We start from the raw sequence: 19,695 nt of genomic DNA, 5'->3' as shown, positions 1-19,695 counted from the left end.
AACTTTCCACATGATTTAGAATTTGCTCTCAGGGAAGGCAATGAAGCTAAATAGCTGCATGGGAAATGCCTTACTTTAAACAAAGAGCAAAAACTTAAGATTTTTGAGGGCATATATGAATACAAGGCGTACCCTTGCAGCAATGAGATTAAAAGTGTTGCTGAAGCGTTAGTTCAGAAACATTGATGCCTGAAATAGTCTGGCTCCAAAAGTGGCTGTGATGGAAGGAGAGACAGCTTGATGTTCAAACAGATGCAAACTCAGCAAGTCAGTGTGTGCAGAAGTGAAAGTTAACAGTGGCAAGATAAGTAAAAGTAGCCCAGATGGTGACTCGCCACATTCAAAGATAAAGCGGTGAAACTGAAGAAAGTCTAGAGAGGTTGAAGATTGTCCTTGTGGAGGAGTTGGAGGAAACGGTCCAAGACAAGTTTGACTTATCATTGGTCAACAGAAGCATGTGTAGGACCTTTGCATTGAGACGTAAAGAGATTGTTACCTTAACCCCCAACATAGAGCGTATCCAAGACAGATGGCCGGCACTTTTCCTGAAGGAACAAGTATGTGGGTGGGGGATGGGGGACGTAAAGCAGTTTTCAATTGCCTTTGTACTTTGTTTTAGGTATTTGCAGAGTGCCATCGCATCACAAACCAGCAACTCCGGGATTCGTTTTATTCCATGTTGGACCAACACACAGAACGCTTGCTAGCCCTATCCAGAGAGAAGCAGGGAAAGACTGGAAGAAATGGACAGAAGATAGCTGCCATTCTGAATTTGTACAGCCAGGCATATAAATGAAATTAGTAAGCAAAATGTAAAGCTAATTAATTGATTGAAATGTTACATTTTAATATCAGTGATACCCTTACACAGATATATAGTTAATGTTGTAATGTTTCTCTGTAGCAACCATGTGATGTGAACACCAATCGAGCTGTTGTCCTCAGATGTCTTCCAGCAACACTCCAAGAGGATGACTCTGGAGTGTTCATAACATGCACGGTGGGTTGTGTTTGTGTTGTTCAAATATTCTTTAACCCAAAATAAAGGAGGGGAGAAACTACTTGTGTGTCTTCATAAGAGTTTATTGTGACATGATAATTATATTTTCATGTTCTTTCTCAGGAGGGAACATCCCAAGACCCTGCAGCCATCAAGAGACCAGCAGCTATCATCTCAGTCATTGATTACAATGGAGATGTAATGTGCCATTCCATCTAGGAAGAGTCTACGTGGTCCTTCAGGAAAAGGTGGTTATGAAGGATTTCCGGTGCTGGCCTGATGCACTTGTATGTTTATATGGGCTAATGTACAGTACTCACTCACTGAAGAACATGTTTGGGTTCATACAAAAAGTGTTGTTAAACTTGGATGGAGACAGAATGAAGCCAGGTCCTTGCTTTGAAAAACCAACGCAAAAATGTATGGCGCTAAACAATTGTAAATAGTTATGTTCTCCTACAGTATAAGGAAAAGAGATTAGGGAAAAAAACAACAACTAAAGACGACTAAATGTTTTGTAGGCAAATACCAACTAAATTGTCTCCATGCATTTGATTTGATCTGTGCCTTTAGTCAAACCAGTCACAAAAATGAGAAAGTCATGCAAAACTATTGGCCTTTAATCTATTGAGTCTTAACATGTACAGAGATACAAGAGTAACTTGACTTCAGTTTGTGTAGAGTTGAATTAAAAGTGTTAATATTTGGGATAACTGAACATTGGCATTGTGAAGTTACCTTACAAATCAGCGATGAAGTTGTTGGCCTCAGCCTAAATCCTAAATATAGGAAGCTTTAGAGGCATTGACCACAAATCTCACATTGCTGACTTCATCATCAAAATGTCTGAGGTCCCAGAGGATGAAAATAGATAGGGAATCTTCATGGAGTTGTAAGGAGAGGTCTTTTGCATACCTGGGTAGTGTTTTGGACCGGTACATATAAGAAAGTTGGAGAAACAACGTTTGCACATACTTTATACTTGCATTTAGAACGTTTATTTGTCTGTTTAATGATTCGGCCCTACACCTTAGACAGGAATTAAAGTTTAGGACCGAAGCATTGCGTGCATAAGTACATTATATAATCTGCAAGTTTAACTTTGTTTTGTAAACATAATGGAGTGAAAATTGTCGTGGATGAACATTTTTAAATTGTCAACATTAATCTTCATCTTAAACAGTTAAATGTAGTCAAGTTGTTAGACTGTGAAATGGATGTCGGCACATCACTACCTCATTATTTTGATTTTATATCCTTCAGCACAGCTTTTAATTGAATGGAAGCTACCACATCAGTTGAAAGTGTTAATTGGGGAAGGGTCATTATACTGTGCTTATGTTTTAATAGTTCAATTGTTGATAGGGAATGTTGCAATGTTACACAGTATTGAATTGATTGAAAGTTGGGGTTTTGTTATCTGGGCCTTTTAAAAGTTATAGCATATGTTCAAATGAGTCATACTGTACAGAATTGTCATTCATCTATTGATGGAGGCTAAAATAGATTAATCATGTTTTGTGCATTCATGTAATTAGAGATTTGTGGTTCTGAAGATGCAGTGTTTTAAATAAAATGTCCTTTTATTTTTTAAGAAAAAACGGGTGCAATTGCTAACTTGCTTTAGAATAGTTGACTGACAGAAAGAACTTGAATTTTAAGAGTTGTTTTTTACTTAAAATTTTGATGTGCAGCTGGTTTCCACAAATTATTTGAGTTACGTAACAAAATATGTCAAGTTACACAGGACTGAAATGTGATAATTTTTTAAAAACTAATTTATGTTTAATTTACTCAATAAAAGTTGTATGCAAACTTGAACATTGATTTGGTAATTGTTGAATGCCCTCCAAAGAAGAGAGTAACTGCCATGCCCTGACCTTAGAGAGACTTTTTTATGTCTCTTTTTGGTTTGGTCAGGGTGTGATTTGGGTGGGCATTCTATGTTTTGTTTTCTATGTTTCTTTATTTTTATGTTTCTATGTTTTGGCCGGTTATGGTTCTCAATCAGGGACAGCTGTCTATCGTTGTCTCTGATTGGGAATCATACTAAGGTAGCCCTTTTCCCTCTTTCAGTGTGGGTAGTTGATGTGTGTTTGTGGCACTTAGCCCTCGTAAGCGTCATGGTGGTTTTGTATTGTTTCTGCTCATTCCAAAATAAAAGATAATGTACGCTCACCACGCTGCGCTTTGGTCTTCCTTCAATGACGGCTGTGACACCCACCCCACTTGCTTCAGTAGATGGCTAGCAGAAATGATTAACACCATTAACTTGGAAAAACAATTTTTAGGACCAACGCCTCCAGCAGATTTCTCAAGGTTTGGGGTCCGTTTCTGGACCATCTGGACTGTGAAAACTGACTAGGAACACTTACTGTTGTTGTACCTCATTCTTGCTCTATTCTTCTCCCATGTCTTGCCTAAGCAATACTTAATTTCATGTCTGCCAGCTGTGTTTTTTCCCCTTTTTTTCTTGTGTGCTTTAGTTTTGTACTAAATTACAAAATAAAATATTTTAAAAGAAAATATATAAAACATTTAAAAAGACTATCCTACCAAAGGGACATTAAAAACTGTAATATCTTATGTTTCACTGAGACGTAACTGAACGACGACATGGATAATTTTTTATTTATGAGGGTGCCTGTGTTTATGGATTTGGGATTGTACCTGGTGGGTTCATTGATAATTTGTGTGAGATTGAGGGCATCAAGCTTAGATCGTGCATCGGCAGGACAGAGCAGCTATGTCTGGTAAGACGAGGGGCGGGGGTGTGTGTCTGTTTGTCAATAACTGCTGGTGCACGATGTCTAGTATTAAGTAAGTCTTGAGGTATTGCTCGCCTGAGGTAGAATACCTCATGATAAGCGGTAGACCACACTATCTACCAAGAGATTCGTAGCTGTCTATTTACCACCACAAACTGATGCTGGCACTAAGACCGCACTCAACAAGCTGTATAAGGCCATAAGCAAACAAGAACATGCTCATCCAGAAGCGGCAATCTGTTTTAGGTCATTTTTACCAGCATGTAACATGTGCAACCAGAGGGAAAAAAACTAGACCACCTTTACTCCACACACAGAGACGTATACAAAGCTCTCCCTTACCCTCCATTTGGCAAATCTGACCATAATTCTATCCTCCTGATTCCTGCTTAAAAGCAAAAACTGAAGCAGAAAGTAGCAGTGACTCACTCAATACGGAAGTGGTCAGATGACGGATGCTACGCTACAAGACTGTTTTTCTAGCACAGACTGGAATATGTTCCGGGATTCATCCAATGGCATTGAGGAGTATACCGGCTTCATCAATAACTGCATCGAAGACGTAATCCCCACAGGGACCGTATGTACATTTCCCAACCAGAAGCAATGGATTACAGGCAACATCCGCACTGAGCTGAAGACTAGAGCTGCCGCTTTCAATGAGCGGGACATTAATCTGGACGCTTATAAGAAATCCCTTTATACTACACCGGCTCTGACACTCGTCGGATGCGGCAGGGTTTTTAAAATATTGGAGACTACAAAAGGAAACCCAGCCGCGAGCTGCCCGGTGACGCGAGCCTATCAGACGAGCTAAATGCCTTTTATGCTCGTTTTGAGGCAAGCAACACTGAAGCATGCATGAGAGCACCAGCTGTTCCGGATGACTGTTTGATCACGCTCTCCCTAGCCAATGTGAGAAAGACCTTTAAACAGGACAACATTCACAAGGCCACAGGCCAGACGGACTACCAAGACGTGTACTCAAAGCATGCGTGAACCAACTGGCAAGTGTCTGCACTGACATTTTCAACCTCTCCCTGACCGAGTCTGTAATACCTACATGTTTCAAACCCCCATAGTCTCTGTGCCCAAGAAAATGAAGGTAACCTGCCTAAATGATCACCGACCTGTAGCACTCACATCGGTAGCCATGAAGTGCCTTGAAAGGCTGGTCATGGCTCACATCAACACCATCATGCCGGAAACACTAGACCCACTCCAATTCACATACCGCCCCAACAGATCCACAGTTGATGCAGTCTCAATCACACTCCACACTGCCCTTTCCCATCTGGACAAAAGTAACACCTATGTTAGAATGCTGTTCATGGATTACAGCTCAGAGTTCAACACCATAGAAGCCTTGTGGTTAGAGTGTTGTGCCAGTAACCGAAAGGTTGCTAGATCAAATCCCTGAGCTGACAAGGTAAAAATCTGTCATTCTACCCCTGAACAAGGCGGTTAACCCACTGTTCCTAGGCCGTCATTAACATTGACGGGGATGAAGTGGAGCAGGTCGAGAGTTTCAAGTTCCTTGGTGTCCACATTACCAACAAACTATCATTGTCCAAACACAGCAAGACAGTTATGAAGAGGGCACGACAACACCATTTCCCCCTCAGGAGACATGGCATGGGTCCCCAGATCCTCAAAAAGTTCTACAGCTGCACCTTTGAGAGCATCCTGGTTGCATCACCGCCTGGTATGGCAACTGCTCAGCATCTGACCGTAAGGCGCTACAGAGGGTAGTGCGTGCGGCCCAGTACATCACTGGGTCCAAGCCAAGTCTAAGATAAGGGAGGTAAGGCAATAAATAGGCCATAGTGGCAAAATAATTACAATTTAGTAAGTAAACACTGGAGTGATAGGTGTGCAGAAGATGAATGTGCAAGTATAGTTACTGGAGTGCAAAGAAGAAAATCAAAATAAATAACAGTATGGGTGAGGTAGTTGGATGGGCAATTTACAGATGGGCTATGTACAGGTGCAGTGATCTGTGAGCTTCTCTGACAGCTGGTGCTTAAAGCTAGTGAGGGAGATATGAGTCTCCAGCTTCAGTGATTTTTGCAATTCGTTCCAGTAATTGGCAGCAGAGAACTGGAAGGAGAGGCAGCCAAAGGAGGAATTGGCTTTAGGGGTGACCAGTGAAATATACCTCCTGGAGTGCGTGCTACAGGTGGGCGCACCTATGGTGACCAGTGAGCTGAGATAAGGCGGGGCTTTACCTAGCAAAGCCTTATAGATGACCTGGAGCCAGTGGATTTGGCGACAAATATGAAGCGATGGTGGAGCAGATCTCCATGAGCTATACTCAGCCTTGTCTCAGGGTAGTAAGTTGGTGGTCTGTTGATATTACCCTCTAGTGGTGTGGGGGCTGTGCTTTGGCAAAGTGGGTGGGGTTATATCCTGCCTGGTTGGCCCTGTCCGGGGGTATCGTCGGACGGGGACACAGTGTCCCCCGACCCACCCCTGTCTCAGCCTCTAGTATCTATGCTGCAATAGTCTATGTGCCGGGGGGCTAGGATCAGTCTGTTATCTGGTGTAATTCTCCTATCTTATCCGGTGTCCTGTGTGAATTTAAGTATGCTCCCTCTAATTCTCTCTCTCTCCCGCTTCCTCCCCTCCCGGAGGACTTGAGCCCTAGGATCGTGCCTAAGGACTACCTGGCCTGATGACTCCTGTCTGCCCCCATTCCACCTGGTCGTTATGCTGCTCCAGTTTCAACTGTTCTGCCTGCGGCTATGGAACCCTGACCTGTTTCACCGTGCTACCTTGTCCCGGACCTGCTGTTTTCGACTCTCCTACTCTCTCTCTCTACCGCACCGGCTGTCTCGACCTCTGAATGTTCGGCTATGAAAAGCCAACTGACATTTACTCCTGAGTTACTGACCTGTTGCACCCTCTACAACCACTGTGATTATTATTTTACCCTGTTGGTCATCTATGAACGTTTGAACATCTTGAAGAACAATCTGGCCTTAATGGCAATGCACTCTTAGAATCTCCACCCGGCACAGCCAGAAGAGGACTGGTTCCTCTCTAGGTTTCTTCCTAGGTTCCTGCCTTTTTTAGGGAGTTTTTAGGGTGCCACCTTTCTTCTACATTTGCATTGCTTGCTGTTTGGGGTTTTAGGCTGGGTTTCTGTATTGGACTTCGTGACATCTGCTCATGTAAAAAAAGGCTTTATATATACATTTGATTGATTAATTGGTTAGCAGACTAGGCCTACTTATTATTGGCAGGGTTGGATGATGACCACTTAGTACCCGCAGGGCAAGTCAGAAGTTACCTTGGCTTTAAAGTAAAGTAGCTTTGCACGAACCTTGGCTTGTATGAGATTTGATACAGGCAGATCATTTTTAATATTTTTTTTGTTGGAAGTATGCAGCTTTTTAACCTTTATATAATAAGAACAACATCTTATTTACAATGACGGCCTTCCGGGGAACATAACTGCCATGTTCCGGGGTAGAACAACAGATTTATTTTACCTTGTAGGCTCAGGGATTTGATTCAGCAACCTTTCGGTTACTGGCCCAACGCTCTAACCACTAGTCTACCTGCCACCCCAAGCTTGAGGGTTTAGAGGCCATGACTATTTTCATGAATGTGTCAAGAGATACATACAGGATTAAACAACTTGACTATCTCCATTGATCCTAGGTCCTGGCAGTTCTGTGCAGACTCAGGATAACTGAGCTTTGGAGAAATACGCAGGTTCAAAGAGGAGTCTGTAATTTGCTTTCTAATGATCATGATTTTTCATGAATTAATCACTGCTGAAGTGAAAGCCATCCTTTTTTGTTGAATGCTGCTTTTTAGTTAGCATTGCGACAATATCAATTTTTGGGGGGGATTGTACTTGTTCTCCTCAATTAGGTTGAAAAAAAATAGGATGATCTAGCAGCAGTTAGTGCTCTTCGATATTGCATGGTACTGTCTTTCCAAGCTAGTTGGAAGACATCCAGTTTGGTGGAGCACCATTTCCATTACAATTTTCTAGAAGCTTGCTTCAGGGCTCGGGTATTTCTGTATACAAGGGAGCAAATTTCTTGTAAAAAATGTTTTTGACTGCATCTAGGGTATTACGCAAGGTTAAATTTAGATGCTGTTCGTGGGTGAGTCCCAGAAAGAGGGCAAATTATCTACAAATTCTATCTTTAGGGAGGGGCAGAAAACAGTTTTCAACCAGGGATTGAGTTGTGAGACTGCTGTAGAGCTCATCACTCCCCCTAACTGGGAGGGGCCCAGAGACAATTACTCAATGCCGACACATCTTTCTAGCTAATTTACACACTGAAGCTATGTTGCTCTTGGTGACCTTCATCCTAACATCTTTGGTGCCGAAGTGGCTAACAGTATCCCTATACTCTCTACACTCGCCAGTTTTAGCCTTAGCCAGCACCATCTTCAGATTAGCCTTTACTTTGGTAGCCTTGTCCCCTTTTAAACAGTGTATGATCGCTGGATGATTATTTTCAAGTCTAACATGCGGGTAATGGAGTCGCCAATGACTAGGGTTTTCAATTTGTCAGAGCTAATGGTGGGAGGCTTTGGTGGCTCAAACCCCGTAACCGTTGGAGGAGAGACCTGAAAAGGCTTGGCCTCTGACTCCGACTCGTTGCTTAATGGGGAGAACAGATTTAAAGTTTCTGTCGGCTGAATGAGCGACACCGGTTGAGCATGCCGACAGTATTTCTTTCCAGAAGCCTTGAGAAAATTGTCTGGCTGCGGGGACTGTGCGGAGAGATTTATACTACTACCTGTACTTACTGGTAGCACAGACGCTGTTTCATCCTTTCCTACACTTAAATTGCCCTTGCCTAACGATTGCATCTGAAGCTGTGCTTGCAACACGGCTATTCTCACCATAAAGCGATAGTTCTCCTGTACATTATGAGTACATCGACTGCAATTGGATGGCATACCTGATCTTATACCTGTAGCTATGTTGTAGAGTAATTATATAGCATGCCTACCTGCAACAGGACATTAAACACCATCTGGAGCTGTGCGGTAAGCAGTGGGGGTCAAGCCCAACACTTACAAACCCTCCAGTGTATTAGCCCTCATAGTGTTGTCTGGGACATATTCCTGCACACCCCGTGACAGGTCAGGAAAGCCTGATCCCTACTAACCCTAGTATAGGCAGGCCTACTATACTTAACAGCACAGATAGTCTCTTGTTATTGTAGTGTTGGCCGTTAGACCACATAAATGCCAGTGTTGATCTGGGCCTGGACTGAGAGTCCAGGGTCTTGGTCCATTGGCACTAATCTCTGAAACACAAATAAACCAGTAGCCCTTAGAAACATATTGTGTAGATCTGGAAGTATTGGAAATATGTAAGCAATATGCTTGTAGCTCCATCTTGGTCTCTGATAGACCAGGTGGGATTAAGGAAATGTCTGGTTGTGGTGTGTTGTTTTTGTTTTTTAAATTGGTATTGGTACACACTGTTTTTTTTGCTAGTGTAACAGAGTTGGTTATGTTTCCACTTGCCTCCAAAGAAAGGTGTATTTAGTGTTCAAGCATTCTTATTGGTTGGTTCAACTCTGATGACAATAAGACGTGTTGTGATTGGCCCCGATTGCAGATAGGGGGAGATCGCGAACGTCAGGTCTTCCCAGTATGAAAATGTGATGCAAGGGATTTTGTCATCGACAGCCATCAATACAGTTAAACCCTGCACAACTATTTCCTTGTTTTCAATAAGTTGCAAATTGTACATTGCTCTTGGAAAATTTAATATTTAATACAATAAGTCTTTAAAAAAAAAGCCCTGCACAACTAACGTGCTGTTTCCTATTTAACAACAGCAACAGAAATAAATTATGCTCAATTGGGACCACTGGCTGATGTGATTTATTTGGACAAAACACAACGCAAGGAGAGTACGATTTACATCTGTTACACTAGCTAGGTCTCAAAACAAATTTGCTGTAGCTCTGATCTTGACTTGCAAGACACTGCTTATCTCTGCACTATAGGTACAGGCATGTACCTAGGAATATGTGCAGATCAATGTAATATAAAACCACTTCTAACCCTCTTTCCCCTAAACATGCATCACCCATCTAACTATTTGTAGCTAGCTAATAAACTAAACTATCGCCAGCTGATCGTTTTGTGAATAGAACTCCTGTGCATGGCATTCAGATTTGCTTTTTTATTTAAAAAAATATTTTTGTTGTTGTTGTTGTTGCAAACTAACTAGCTATATATCTAGCCATCTATCTACCCATTGCTGATGATCCTTTGATCTCATCCATGATGCCTTGACGTCTGTGTTGCAAGCTACATGCAAAACACTTAAACAAATCTTTAGGACCAATGAGAGTAGAGCTACTGAGTTCTGACGTCACATACACATGTCCATATATGGCATTGCGTTGGCAGCTATATTGGATTTTCTATGCGGTGACGTCCCTGGAACCGGGACACATTATTCCTCTACCAATGTGGTTTAGCCGCTCATTAACTGTAACGGGCAAGTTTCACTGTTTTGACTGTCTCCGCAAGTTGTCAGGAGAGTTACATGTAACTCAATGTTGTAAACGGTAATCGCCGGTCAATAGGCCAAATGGTTAAAGAGGAAGCGCCGTGTTATTGCAAAATATGCTTTGTGGGTGGGTCTTAAATGCCAGCGCCAATGAAACGAATAGAATGAGCTGTATAAAAGACGGGGACGTTTCAGTTTCATGTAATATAATTGCCATTTATCACCGTTGTACAAAAGTGTGGTGGAACTAGAATTACAGGGAACTGTCGTAGTTCGTTCTATTTGAGTGGCGTAATCATATATTTCTGTAGACAACTACGCGCGAGGTTGTTCCTCAACGCATCGTTCACAATGGCTGGGCTGGTGAGTAGCAGAGGGTGTCACAAAATCAGGGGTTCCCAAATAAGAGAGCTCCTCGACTCCAAGCTCAACGTCCTTTTTGATTGCGACGGAGTCATCTGGAATGGCGAAACGGTAGTGGCAGGCGCGCCAGAAGTGGTGACGCTACTGAAACAGCAAGGCAAAAAGGTATTTTTCATCACCAACAACTGTACTAGGCCCAGAGCGAGCTACGTGACGAAGTTTATCCGGTTGGGCTTCACTGATGTCGCAGAGGAGGAGATCTTCAGCTCGGCGTACTGCTCTGCGGCTTATCTGCGAGACGTGGCGAAGTTGCAGGGTAAGGTGTATGTCATAGGGTGCCAGGGCGTTGTGAAGGAGCTACGGGAGGCTGGGGTTCCCATAGTGGAGGAGGACACTAACGCACCAACTGGGACCATTTACGACTACCCGTTGGACCCAGAAGTAAAGGCAGTGCTGGTGGGATATGACGAGAAATTTGATTTCATAAAACTGGCCAAAGCCTGCTGCTACTTACAGAATACTGAGTGCCTGTTTCTGGCCACTGACCCTGACCCTTGGCACCCACTGCGAGGAGGCAGAATAACACCAGGTAGGTGTGTCACTAGTGAGGGTCCTGATGGCTTTTGTTCCTCCCCAGCACTAGTACAGATGATTTTTAAAGCGAGTATCCAGTACTGTTTTGTACTTATTAGACAGTAGTTCTAGAAGTAGAACTCACGAGCCAAAAGTGGTCCCCGAAAATGGTGTACTGTGTGCGAGGGGGCTGAAGCTCATTGGCTAGAACTCGAATTGTTAAGGGGCTGGCCCAAATGGGGGGGCCTGTGCTCTGCACAGTTTCCAGAAAACAGTCACTTTCAAACTAGGGATTTTGTGGCTAATTGAGGTAAAACAGTAATAATGCTCATAGACTATGCATGTAGGAACTAACGATGGGAAACATACTTTCTGAAGGCTTTGCCGCTTTCACCAAATGGTGCCAAAAACAGCTAATTACTCAGAGCTTCATTATCCCTTCTCAATGTCCATTAGTGACTGCTGGTCAGCAATAAATAGCTGCATTTGATTATCGGATGTTTTCTCTCTCTCGTTTTCATCGAAACTCTGTGGCACAGCGGTAAATTGTTGGCTTTAGTAGCTTATAATCAGTTGGAATTCCATTTTGCCTTCTAGTTTACTTTTTTTTTAATCATGAATTTCAAATTTTATTGGTCACATATTTAGCAGATGTTATTGATGGTGTAGGGAAATGCTTGTGTTCCTATCTATGGCATTATTTAGGATGCTTAAGACAGAAGCTTATACTATATTAAATAAAACAAATTATTTGAATAACAGTGCACATATTATTATTTTTTCAAAATAGTATGTCTTTAATGGGATTTGACCTCATACCCTCACATCCCTTAATGTCCCATAGTTCCCTACTCTACCAGCTAAGCTACCTATATTTGTAAGTATGGTGTCCAGTAGAAGTCAGTGTTTGAAAGCAGCTTGGAGTAAAGAAAGCACCAGAACCACTGTGAAATCATTTGGCTCTCACATTTTGCAACAACCTGTTTGAAAAAGCAAATGATCAAACAAAGCTTTGGACATCATTGATGACGTACTTCTGATAAAGTGATGCACGCATCGGCACACTGCTTCGAAGTTAGCTGCTAAGCGATTTCTATGCATGCCTCTGAGCTCCGGTATCAAACGTAATATCTCTAGTATGAACTACGCATTGACACAAAGCGGTAGATTTGATAGAGGTAGATATGTATAGGGCTAGGCATCAGGATATGATAAACAGAGTAGCAGCAGCGTATATGATGATTGTGTGTGTATAGAGTCAGTATGAATGTATATTATGTGTGAGCAAATTATGGTGTGTGTGTTGGAGTGTCAGTGTGCATAGATATGGTGCAACTCAGGGTCAACTCAGTCCATGTAGCCATTTTGTTAGCTTTTTAGCAGTTTTATGGCTTGGGGATAGAAGCTGTTCATTAGCCTGTTGGTGTCAGACTTGATGCACCGGTACCACTTGGAAGCAGAGGGAACAGTTTATTGCTTGGGTGGCTGGATACCGATTTTCCAGGCCTTCCTTTCACACCGCCTGATATGGAGGTCCTGGATGGCAGGGAGCTTGGACCCAGTGATATACTGGGCTGTCCGCACCACCCTCTGTAGCACCATGCGTTCGAGGGCAGTGCTATTGCCATACCAAGCAGTGATGCAGCCAGTCAAGATGCTCTCAATGGTACAGCTGTATAACCTTTTGAGGATTTGATGGCCCATGCCAAACCTTTTCAACATCCTGAGGGAGAAGAGGCGCTTTTATAACGACTGTGTGTATGGACCATTTTAAGTCCTTAATGGTTTGGACACCTACTAATCATGATTAGTTGAATCAGTGTGTAAGTGCTGGGTTGGAACGAAAGCTTGCACATCCTGTAGTTGCCCAGTGGACCTGTGCAAGGTGAACATTATCTACTTCAATTTCACCTCAATGTAACAGCGTGAATAGGGATACCATGTAGAAAGGGTTTACTACATTTTAGCCCTGTGGGGCCTGGACATACAGAATCCACATTCATTGTTACCTGTCATGCAAACTTTTCACAGCGCACTAGGTTGGTTGAGCACACCTGTTGGTTAAACAATTACAGTTTTTATCAGAGATGTTGTCAGTATTTGGTAGACATGAGCAGTTGTGTAGAATGGCTTTGAATGCTGTGTGCTGTGCAACTCAACCTGTTTTTGCTCCCAGCAACACACACGTGCTGCTCTGTTCATGAAATGAAGGATACTGCTCATAATGTTGTTTATAAATTGAACCCTGACAAAGGTTGTTTCGGGCATTTCCTCACTGTCTGGCTAAGTGGTCACCTGTACTCGTCCTGGAGAGCTACTGTTGTCTAGTTGGATATTAGGTTTTGAGTGCAGGCATTTTTTTCCAGCACAAACATCTTACAGTCAACTCCTAATAAGAGCACATCAAATAAGTGTAAGCTTATAAGTGCAGTTCACCAATTGGTTTTATTTTACTTGACAATACAAATATCAAGCAGCTCCAGTTGACAACAGGCATTACAAATACATTTTTTTGTTTAGGATTATTTTAGTGTGGCTTCAAAACAGCCCCAAGTCATTGCATTGCAGAATTGTATTGCTGAATCAGGAATATTTGTGCTAGGCTGGAACAAAAGCTTGGAAACCTTAAGCATGAAGGTTTCTGACCACTGCTGTACGTCAGTATGCCGTTTACAAGTTAAACATTGAAACGGTAGTAACTGGTAATCTTCTCTGACTCTGGCGCCGCTTCCTCCTCTCCCTCAGGTTCAGGAAGCCTCACGGCGGCTGTGGAGACAGCCAGCAGCAGGAAAGCCACGGTGATCGGGAAGCCCAGCTGCTTCATGTTCGAGTGCATCGCCAGCCAGTTCAACCTGGACCCCGGCCAGTCCCTCATGGTGGGTGACCGCCTGGAGACTGACATCCTGTTTGGGGCTAACTGTGGCCTGGACACCATGCTCACCCTGACCGGAGTGTCCACTCTAGAGGAGGCGCACGGCTACAAGGACAGTGACGACCCCGAGCGGAAGGACTTCGTGCCAGATTACGTGGTGGAGACCATTGCCGATTTCATTGAAGCGTATGAAGAGGAGGAAGGCTGAGGAGGACTATAGAAAGAGGAGACCCCTGAAGCTGTGCCTGAGAGACCTGGGTCATGTTCATTAGAGTACGCAACGGAAAGCGTTTTAAACTGCTTTGCAACGGAAAGTGAAAATTCCCTCCCTGTTTCAATCCATTTGGTGCCTAATGAACACGACCCTGGATATATCAGAAAAGGGATTTGTTTGGTGGTGTTATAAGCAGTCATTTGTAAAGCCTTTAAGAAGTCAGTGTGATGTGTTATAGTGCTTGCGACAGGCATGCTGTGCTTTTTATGCCGATAATCTTTGTCATGAGGCATGTAAAGATGTGGCATAACATTTTGGAAATGTTTTTGCAATTTACATGCTTATGGCAAGTGATAATGACATTGACCAGGATGCAATCAGAGATGCGTTGTAGACGAGCCCATTTCACTACAATGAAGATCGCGTTCACGGTAAAACGCTGAAGATGTCGACTCATGAGGAAATTATATTTTAAATGTCAAGCACTGTGCACTTGTATACAACATGTCTTTGATTGAGTCCAGGCCATTGTGTAGTATTTTGGAAAGCTTTATGAATGGTGGCATAAGACCACCTGGAACATTATATACTGACACCAATAATGCAGTGTGAGACTCCACCTGGTTGTAGTTCCTAGTGTTCATTATTTGGGACATTTATTGGTGTAGTAGGAATGTCTTTGGTTGTACTGTAGTATATCATAGACGTCACCATATGAGCCCAATATACAAGCTGTTCTATTTTCCTTGAGACCATCCAGTGTTGAAATGGATAGGGATCCATCAAAGCGAATCATAACACCCAATGTAAATGGACTGAAGTCGTCTAAACTCACAGAACCAACTGTGCTGTTCCACAGTCAAAACATAAGATAACGTAAGCTGAAAGCTTCCCTTGCAGCACCTTCATCTTTAGTATACCAAACCAAATACTGTGTTAGGTTTGAATCCAACAACTGGTATACCAAACCAAATGTTGTTTTTGGAGCCAACTGTCCAACATTTAGCTCTGGATATATGGAAATAGGGCTGGAGAATTGGTTTGATGGAAATATGGATAAAATACTTGGTTTGATATTGGTTAGTTTTCCCACCAAGTCAAACCTTTGTTAATGTGTGCCAGCAGCCTTGCTGTAGTTTTGGATCCTTTGGTCAATGAATCCTTGACTGTAACATATGACATGGAAATTGTTCTCACTTCTCACCTTTCTAAAGAACAGAGCATACGAGTGGTCCTGAATTGATCATTACCAACAATGAAATGTGTAGGACTGTATGTAGATCTAATTACCTTTTGATAAGCCTTCTACTGATCTATTCTACAAGTAATAATATTTGAATAGAACTTCAAGTGATGCCAATGTTCAATGAACTGAAATGTGAATTTGCAGTGGAAAATATTGTACAGTAGTTTGGTATTTGAAAGTCAAAAAGGATTTAGTATTTTCCTTAACCATACCACTGTAGAATGTTAAGTAGCTGAAATGTTAACTATTAGGTGTATTTGGGAACTGGATTTTCAATGGTTTTTTTATCGACAGGTGGTTATTAACCTGAAGAAGGGTGTGTGGATTTCAGTCAGGGTAATAACAAGAATGGCAGACAAACATTATTTTAATTGAGGGTATCACCATTTTTTTTATCAGTCTTTTTACTTAGCTGGAGGTTGTGCTAGAATTTTATTGTAAGACTTAAGACACATTTTCATACTGTAGATGAAGTACCTATTTCAATGGAATGCCAACCTGTTTTGTATGAACTTCATAGACATTCTGCATATTGTGAATTAGGTTTGTACATTAATTAATGTAGTGTACAATTGCATTTTGTTTTTTTAATTAAAACTCTTGCTTTGTATAACTTCTGTCACACTTGTTCTCTACCAGGTCATATCCAAATTTGTTATGATGGAGAAAGCCCTCGAGGACAAAATGTTCCTCAATGAATCAAGTCAGCAAATTAAGTTTAGGCTGAAGTTGAAGCCGGTCAAGGCTAGACTGAAATGACACACCTGGAAATTACTAATACACTCCTCCGTATGTATTTGGACAGTGCAGCTAAAATGTTACATTTAGCTCTATACTCCAGCATTTTAGAGTAGAGAGAAGATTTCATATTAGGCAACATCAAATTTGATTGGTCACATACACATGGTTGGTTAGCAGATGTTAATGCGAGTGTAGCGAAATGCAGACTTAGAATGTCTGCTTTTACAAAGGTATTTTCATACATACTGTATCCGTTTTACCATTTAGAACTTAATCACTTTATGTATCTAGTATCCCCCCCCCCCCCCCCCATTTGAAGAAGTCATAAGTATTTGGACAAATTCACATAGTGTATTAACCCTTTACACTCGTGGGAATTGGCCTACATGGATAGGACTAAATTGAACTTTCTTACAGAAGAAATATAAAAAGCATAAGCATGGTAGCAATTGGAGATTATGGCAAAATAATTAGACCAAAGTTGAGGACAGCAGTTCAACCCAAACATTTGGGCTCATGGGTGGCACAGTGGTTTAATAAGGCACTGCATCTCCGTGCTAGAGGCGTCACTACAGACACCGGTTCGATTCCAAGCTGTATCACAACTGGCCGTGATTGGGAGTCCCATAAGGCGGCGCACAATTGGCCCAGCGTCGTCTGGCTTTGGCTGGTGTAGGCCATCATTATAAATAACAATTTGTTCTTAACTGATTTGCCTAGTAAAATAAAAAATGATACCATTTGATTTTATGTGCATTTTACCGCATTTGATAACGATATCTGAAAATACTGTACAGCCACTACGTTCCAATTAAGGTGCTTATTAGTGCCCGAATCTGCCATTTTCAACCCTGATACAGGTAGGAGAGTAAAAGGTTAAAGTAGTCAAAACTGGGGAGAGGTTAGCATGTTTTCTTGTAGACTCTCTTACTTTCTCACTCATCATTATTCATGATTAATTCATGATTTTAAATCATGGCAGCATCAACATGAATTAAAAAGTGTTCAGAAACACTTAAGGAAATTACTCGAGTCAGCATACACCATTCAGTTACTATTGGGCAAAACATCACCTCGTCTCCAGGCTATTACTCACAGTACATATAAACCTGTGACATCAATGATTCAAAGAGTGACATTTAGAATTCTATGGGAGTGACCTTACTGAGTAAAGTATTTGTCGAGCTGTGGCTCTGTTAACAAAGCTGCACAAGACACGTACGGGGGAAGGTGTTGTGGGAGATGATTGATTGGTTGGTAGATTAAGCGTCCCTGTATTTTCTAATGAAGGCCAAGTTTGAGCGTTGGTCCACAAGACTTTGCACATTTGGGCAGAAGTGTCTGGGAACGAGATTAGGCCAAAAAACAACCAAAACAAACTGCAAATGCATTTTTAGAGTTACAAGCTTGATGAAGTCATTGTGTGCAAGGAATATGAGACTAAATACTAAACTTTTGATTACTTTAACACCCTATAAGCAAATTTGTCCAAATACACGACTTCTAAATGGTATAACAGATATGTATGAAAATACCCTCAAATAAATAGGTGATATTCTGTATTGTTGCCTCATATGAAACATTTGATCTCAAATCCAAAATGTTGGAGTATAGAGCCAAATAAAACAATTTTGCTTCACTGTCCAAACACATATGGAAGGGAGTATATATATACAGTGCCTTCAGAAAGTATTCACACCTCTTAACTTTAACATTTTGTTGTATTACAAATTGGGATTCAAATGGATGTCATTTTTTGCAAACGATCTACACAAAATACTCTGTCAAAGTGGAAGAAAAAAGTGGTTTGGCAGGTTATCAGTGAAGATGTCTGTTACTCTGGTCCACCACACTGTAAAAGAAAATTAAGAGATGAATACATTCTTGACTGTTACAGCAGAAAAATACTTGAATTTATATCTTCTATGATGACAAGTACCTGTAGTGGTATTGTTGAACTCTGAAGCTGGGGTTGAACCTCATTGTGATTGACTGTACATATCTTACCTGGATGTACTCCATCTCCTCTGGACCAACTATCCTTCTTCGATACCTCTGGGGAAGATCTCTGATAGTTGCAGCGGTATCTGAGGTTCCCGGGAGGCAAGTCAAGGGTGATGGTGCAGAGGTCAAAGGTGAACTGTGTGTACCACTGGACTGCTGTGCTGCGGCAACTCCCACTTTCAGCACCTCTTGGACTGAATAGGTTACAATAGGTTTAGACCCCCAGTTCTAGTCTTAGAACATATTGGCAGTTATTTTCCGACCCATGGCTGTGCGGCGATACTTTTCCCACTTCTAAAGGAATATGGGTAATCGGTTCTGATTAGGAGATCGTCCAGCGGTGCCCAGGAAATAATGACATCCAATTGTTAGATGCTACCATCCCCCCCTCCAAATCAAAACATGGATTTCATGTTATGTTTTCGCACGCACAGCTGTCTGTTTCACACCCGTTTGTCCTAGCTAAATCAGCCTTGTAATACGAGCACCATGCTACCGCAGACAGGAAGCAGACAAGAAGTAGAATGAAGCTTGTGCATGCAAACATTGACATCCATGTTTGGTTTTGATTAGGAGAGAGGGTGGTAGCATCTAACAATTGGATTGAATTGTTTCCTGGGCACCGCTCAGCGTGCAAACAACGCATTCTTTATCAGAACAGTCCACCGACCACAGATATGCCTAACGAAGTGGGAAAAGCGTCGCCAAAAAGGCATAGACACAGGTTGGTAAATAAGTTGCACGGGGGCTAGAGTTATATTGCTAGACGGAAACCCAATCTCTGTCTAGAACCACCAGGCTACAATAGGTATAGGTGAGAGGAGGAGAGAATGTGGAAACAAATGTTTTTGTATTAAATGAGACTCTCCTTAACTTGTGCGTCATCATGCAAATTATGTATACAGTGATGAAATCCCAAAATAAGTGTAAAGTAGTATAGATAAAAGGATAAGTAGCATATCATTTAAAAATATGTGCATGCTTTTCTCCTTGAGTATTCAACAGCTGATTCAAAGGGGGTTTCGAGGCGGAGGACAGTCCTCCATTCGCCTTTTGGCATTGACACGCTCCAGGTCAGGGAGGAGTCGAGGACGGACTTTTGTCCAATTGAGATAGTCCCTACGTACTTAGCCTAGAAGCTTTTGTTCCAGTCCAGCATTAATACCTGGTTCAACTAATCTTGATGAGCAGTTGATTAGCTATATTATGTGTGCTAGTGCTGGACTTAGACAAAAATCTGCACGTGACCAGTGTTTTTACACACTATTTGTTCCAGTATAGGCAAGATGCCTGTCACATGTCATACTCATATACAGTATACTTGGGTCATATACTTCGGTCACTAAGGCGATGAGGAAACTTTATAAGTGGCGAGTGAAGGCGCACAGCCTGGTGGATTAAAATCATAG

At 42.0% G+C, this 19,695-nt stretch overlaps 1 protein-coding gene across 1 annotated transcript; it reads left to right on the top strand.

Annotated features, from left to right (window-relative positions):
* Positions 1 to 10,165: 10,165 nt before the first annotated feature.
* On the top strand, positions 10,166 to 16,151 carry LOC139408951 (pyridoxal (pyridoxine, vitamin B6) phosphatase). The gene is made up of 2 exons (XM_071153473.1): positions 10,166 to 11,225; positions 13,955 to 16,151. Exons 1-2 carry the CDS (start codon positions 10,625 to 10,627, stop codon positions 14,287 to 14,289), a joined length of 936 nt encoding a protein of 311 aa, XP_071009574.1. The 5' UTR covers positions 10,166 to 10,624; the 3' UTR covers positions 14,290 to 16,151.
* Positions 16,152 to 19,695: the final 3,544 nt, after the last annotated feature.

Source organism: Oncorhynchus clarkii, chromosome 5, assembly GCF_045791955.1.
Source record: "Oncorhynchus clarkii lewisi isolate Uvic-CL-2024 chromosome 5, UVic_Ocla_1.0, whole genome shotgun sequence".
NCBI lineage: Eukaryota > Metazoa > Chordata > Actinopteri > Salmoniformes > Salmonidae > Oncorhynchus > Oncorhynchus clarkii.
This window is presented reverse-complemented; position numbering and strand designations above follow the sequence as displayed.

Coding starts and splice junctions, on each gene's coding strand:
- LOC139408951 (XM_071153473.1), top strand. CDS start 10,625: ATGGCTGGGCTGGTGAGTAGCAGAGGGTGTCACAAAATCAGGGGTTCC. Junction 11,226..13,954: donor AGGAGGCAGAATAACACCAG/GTAGGTGTGTCA, acceptor CCTCTCCCTCAG/GTTCAGGAAGCCTCACGGCG.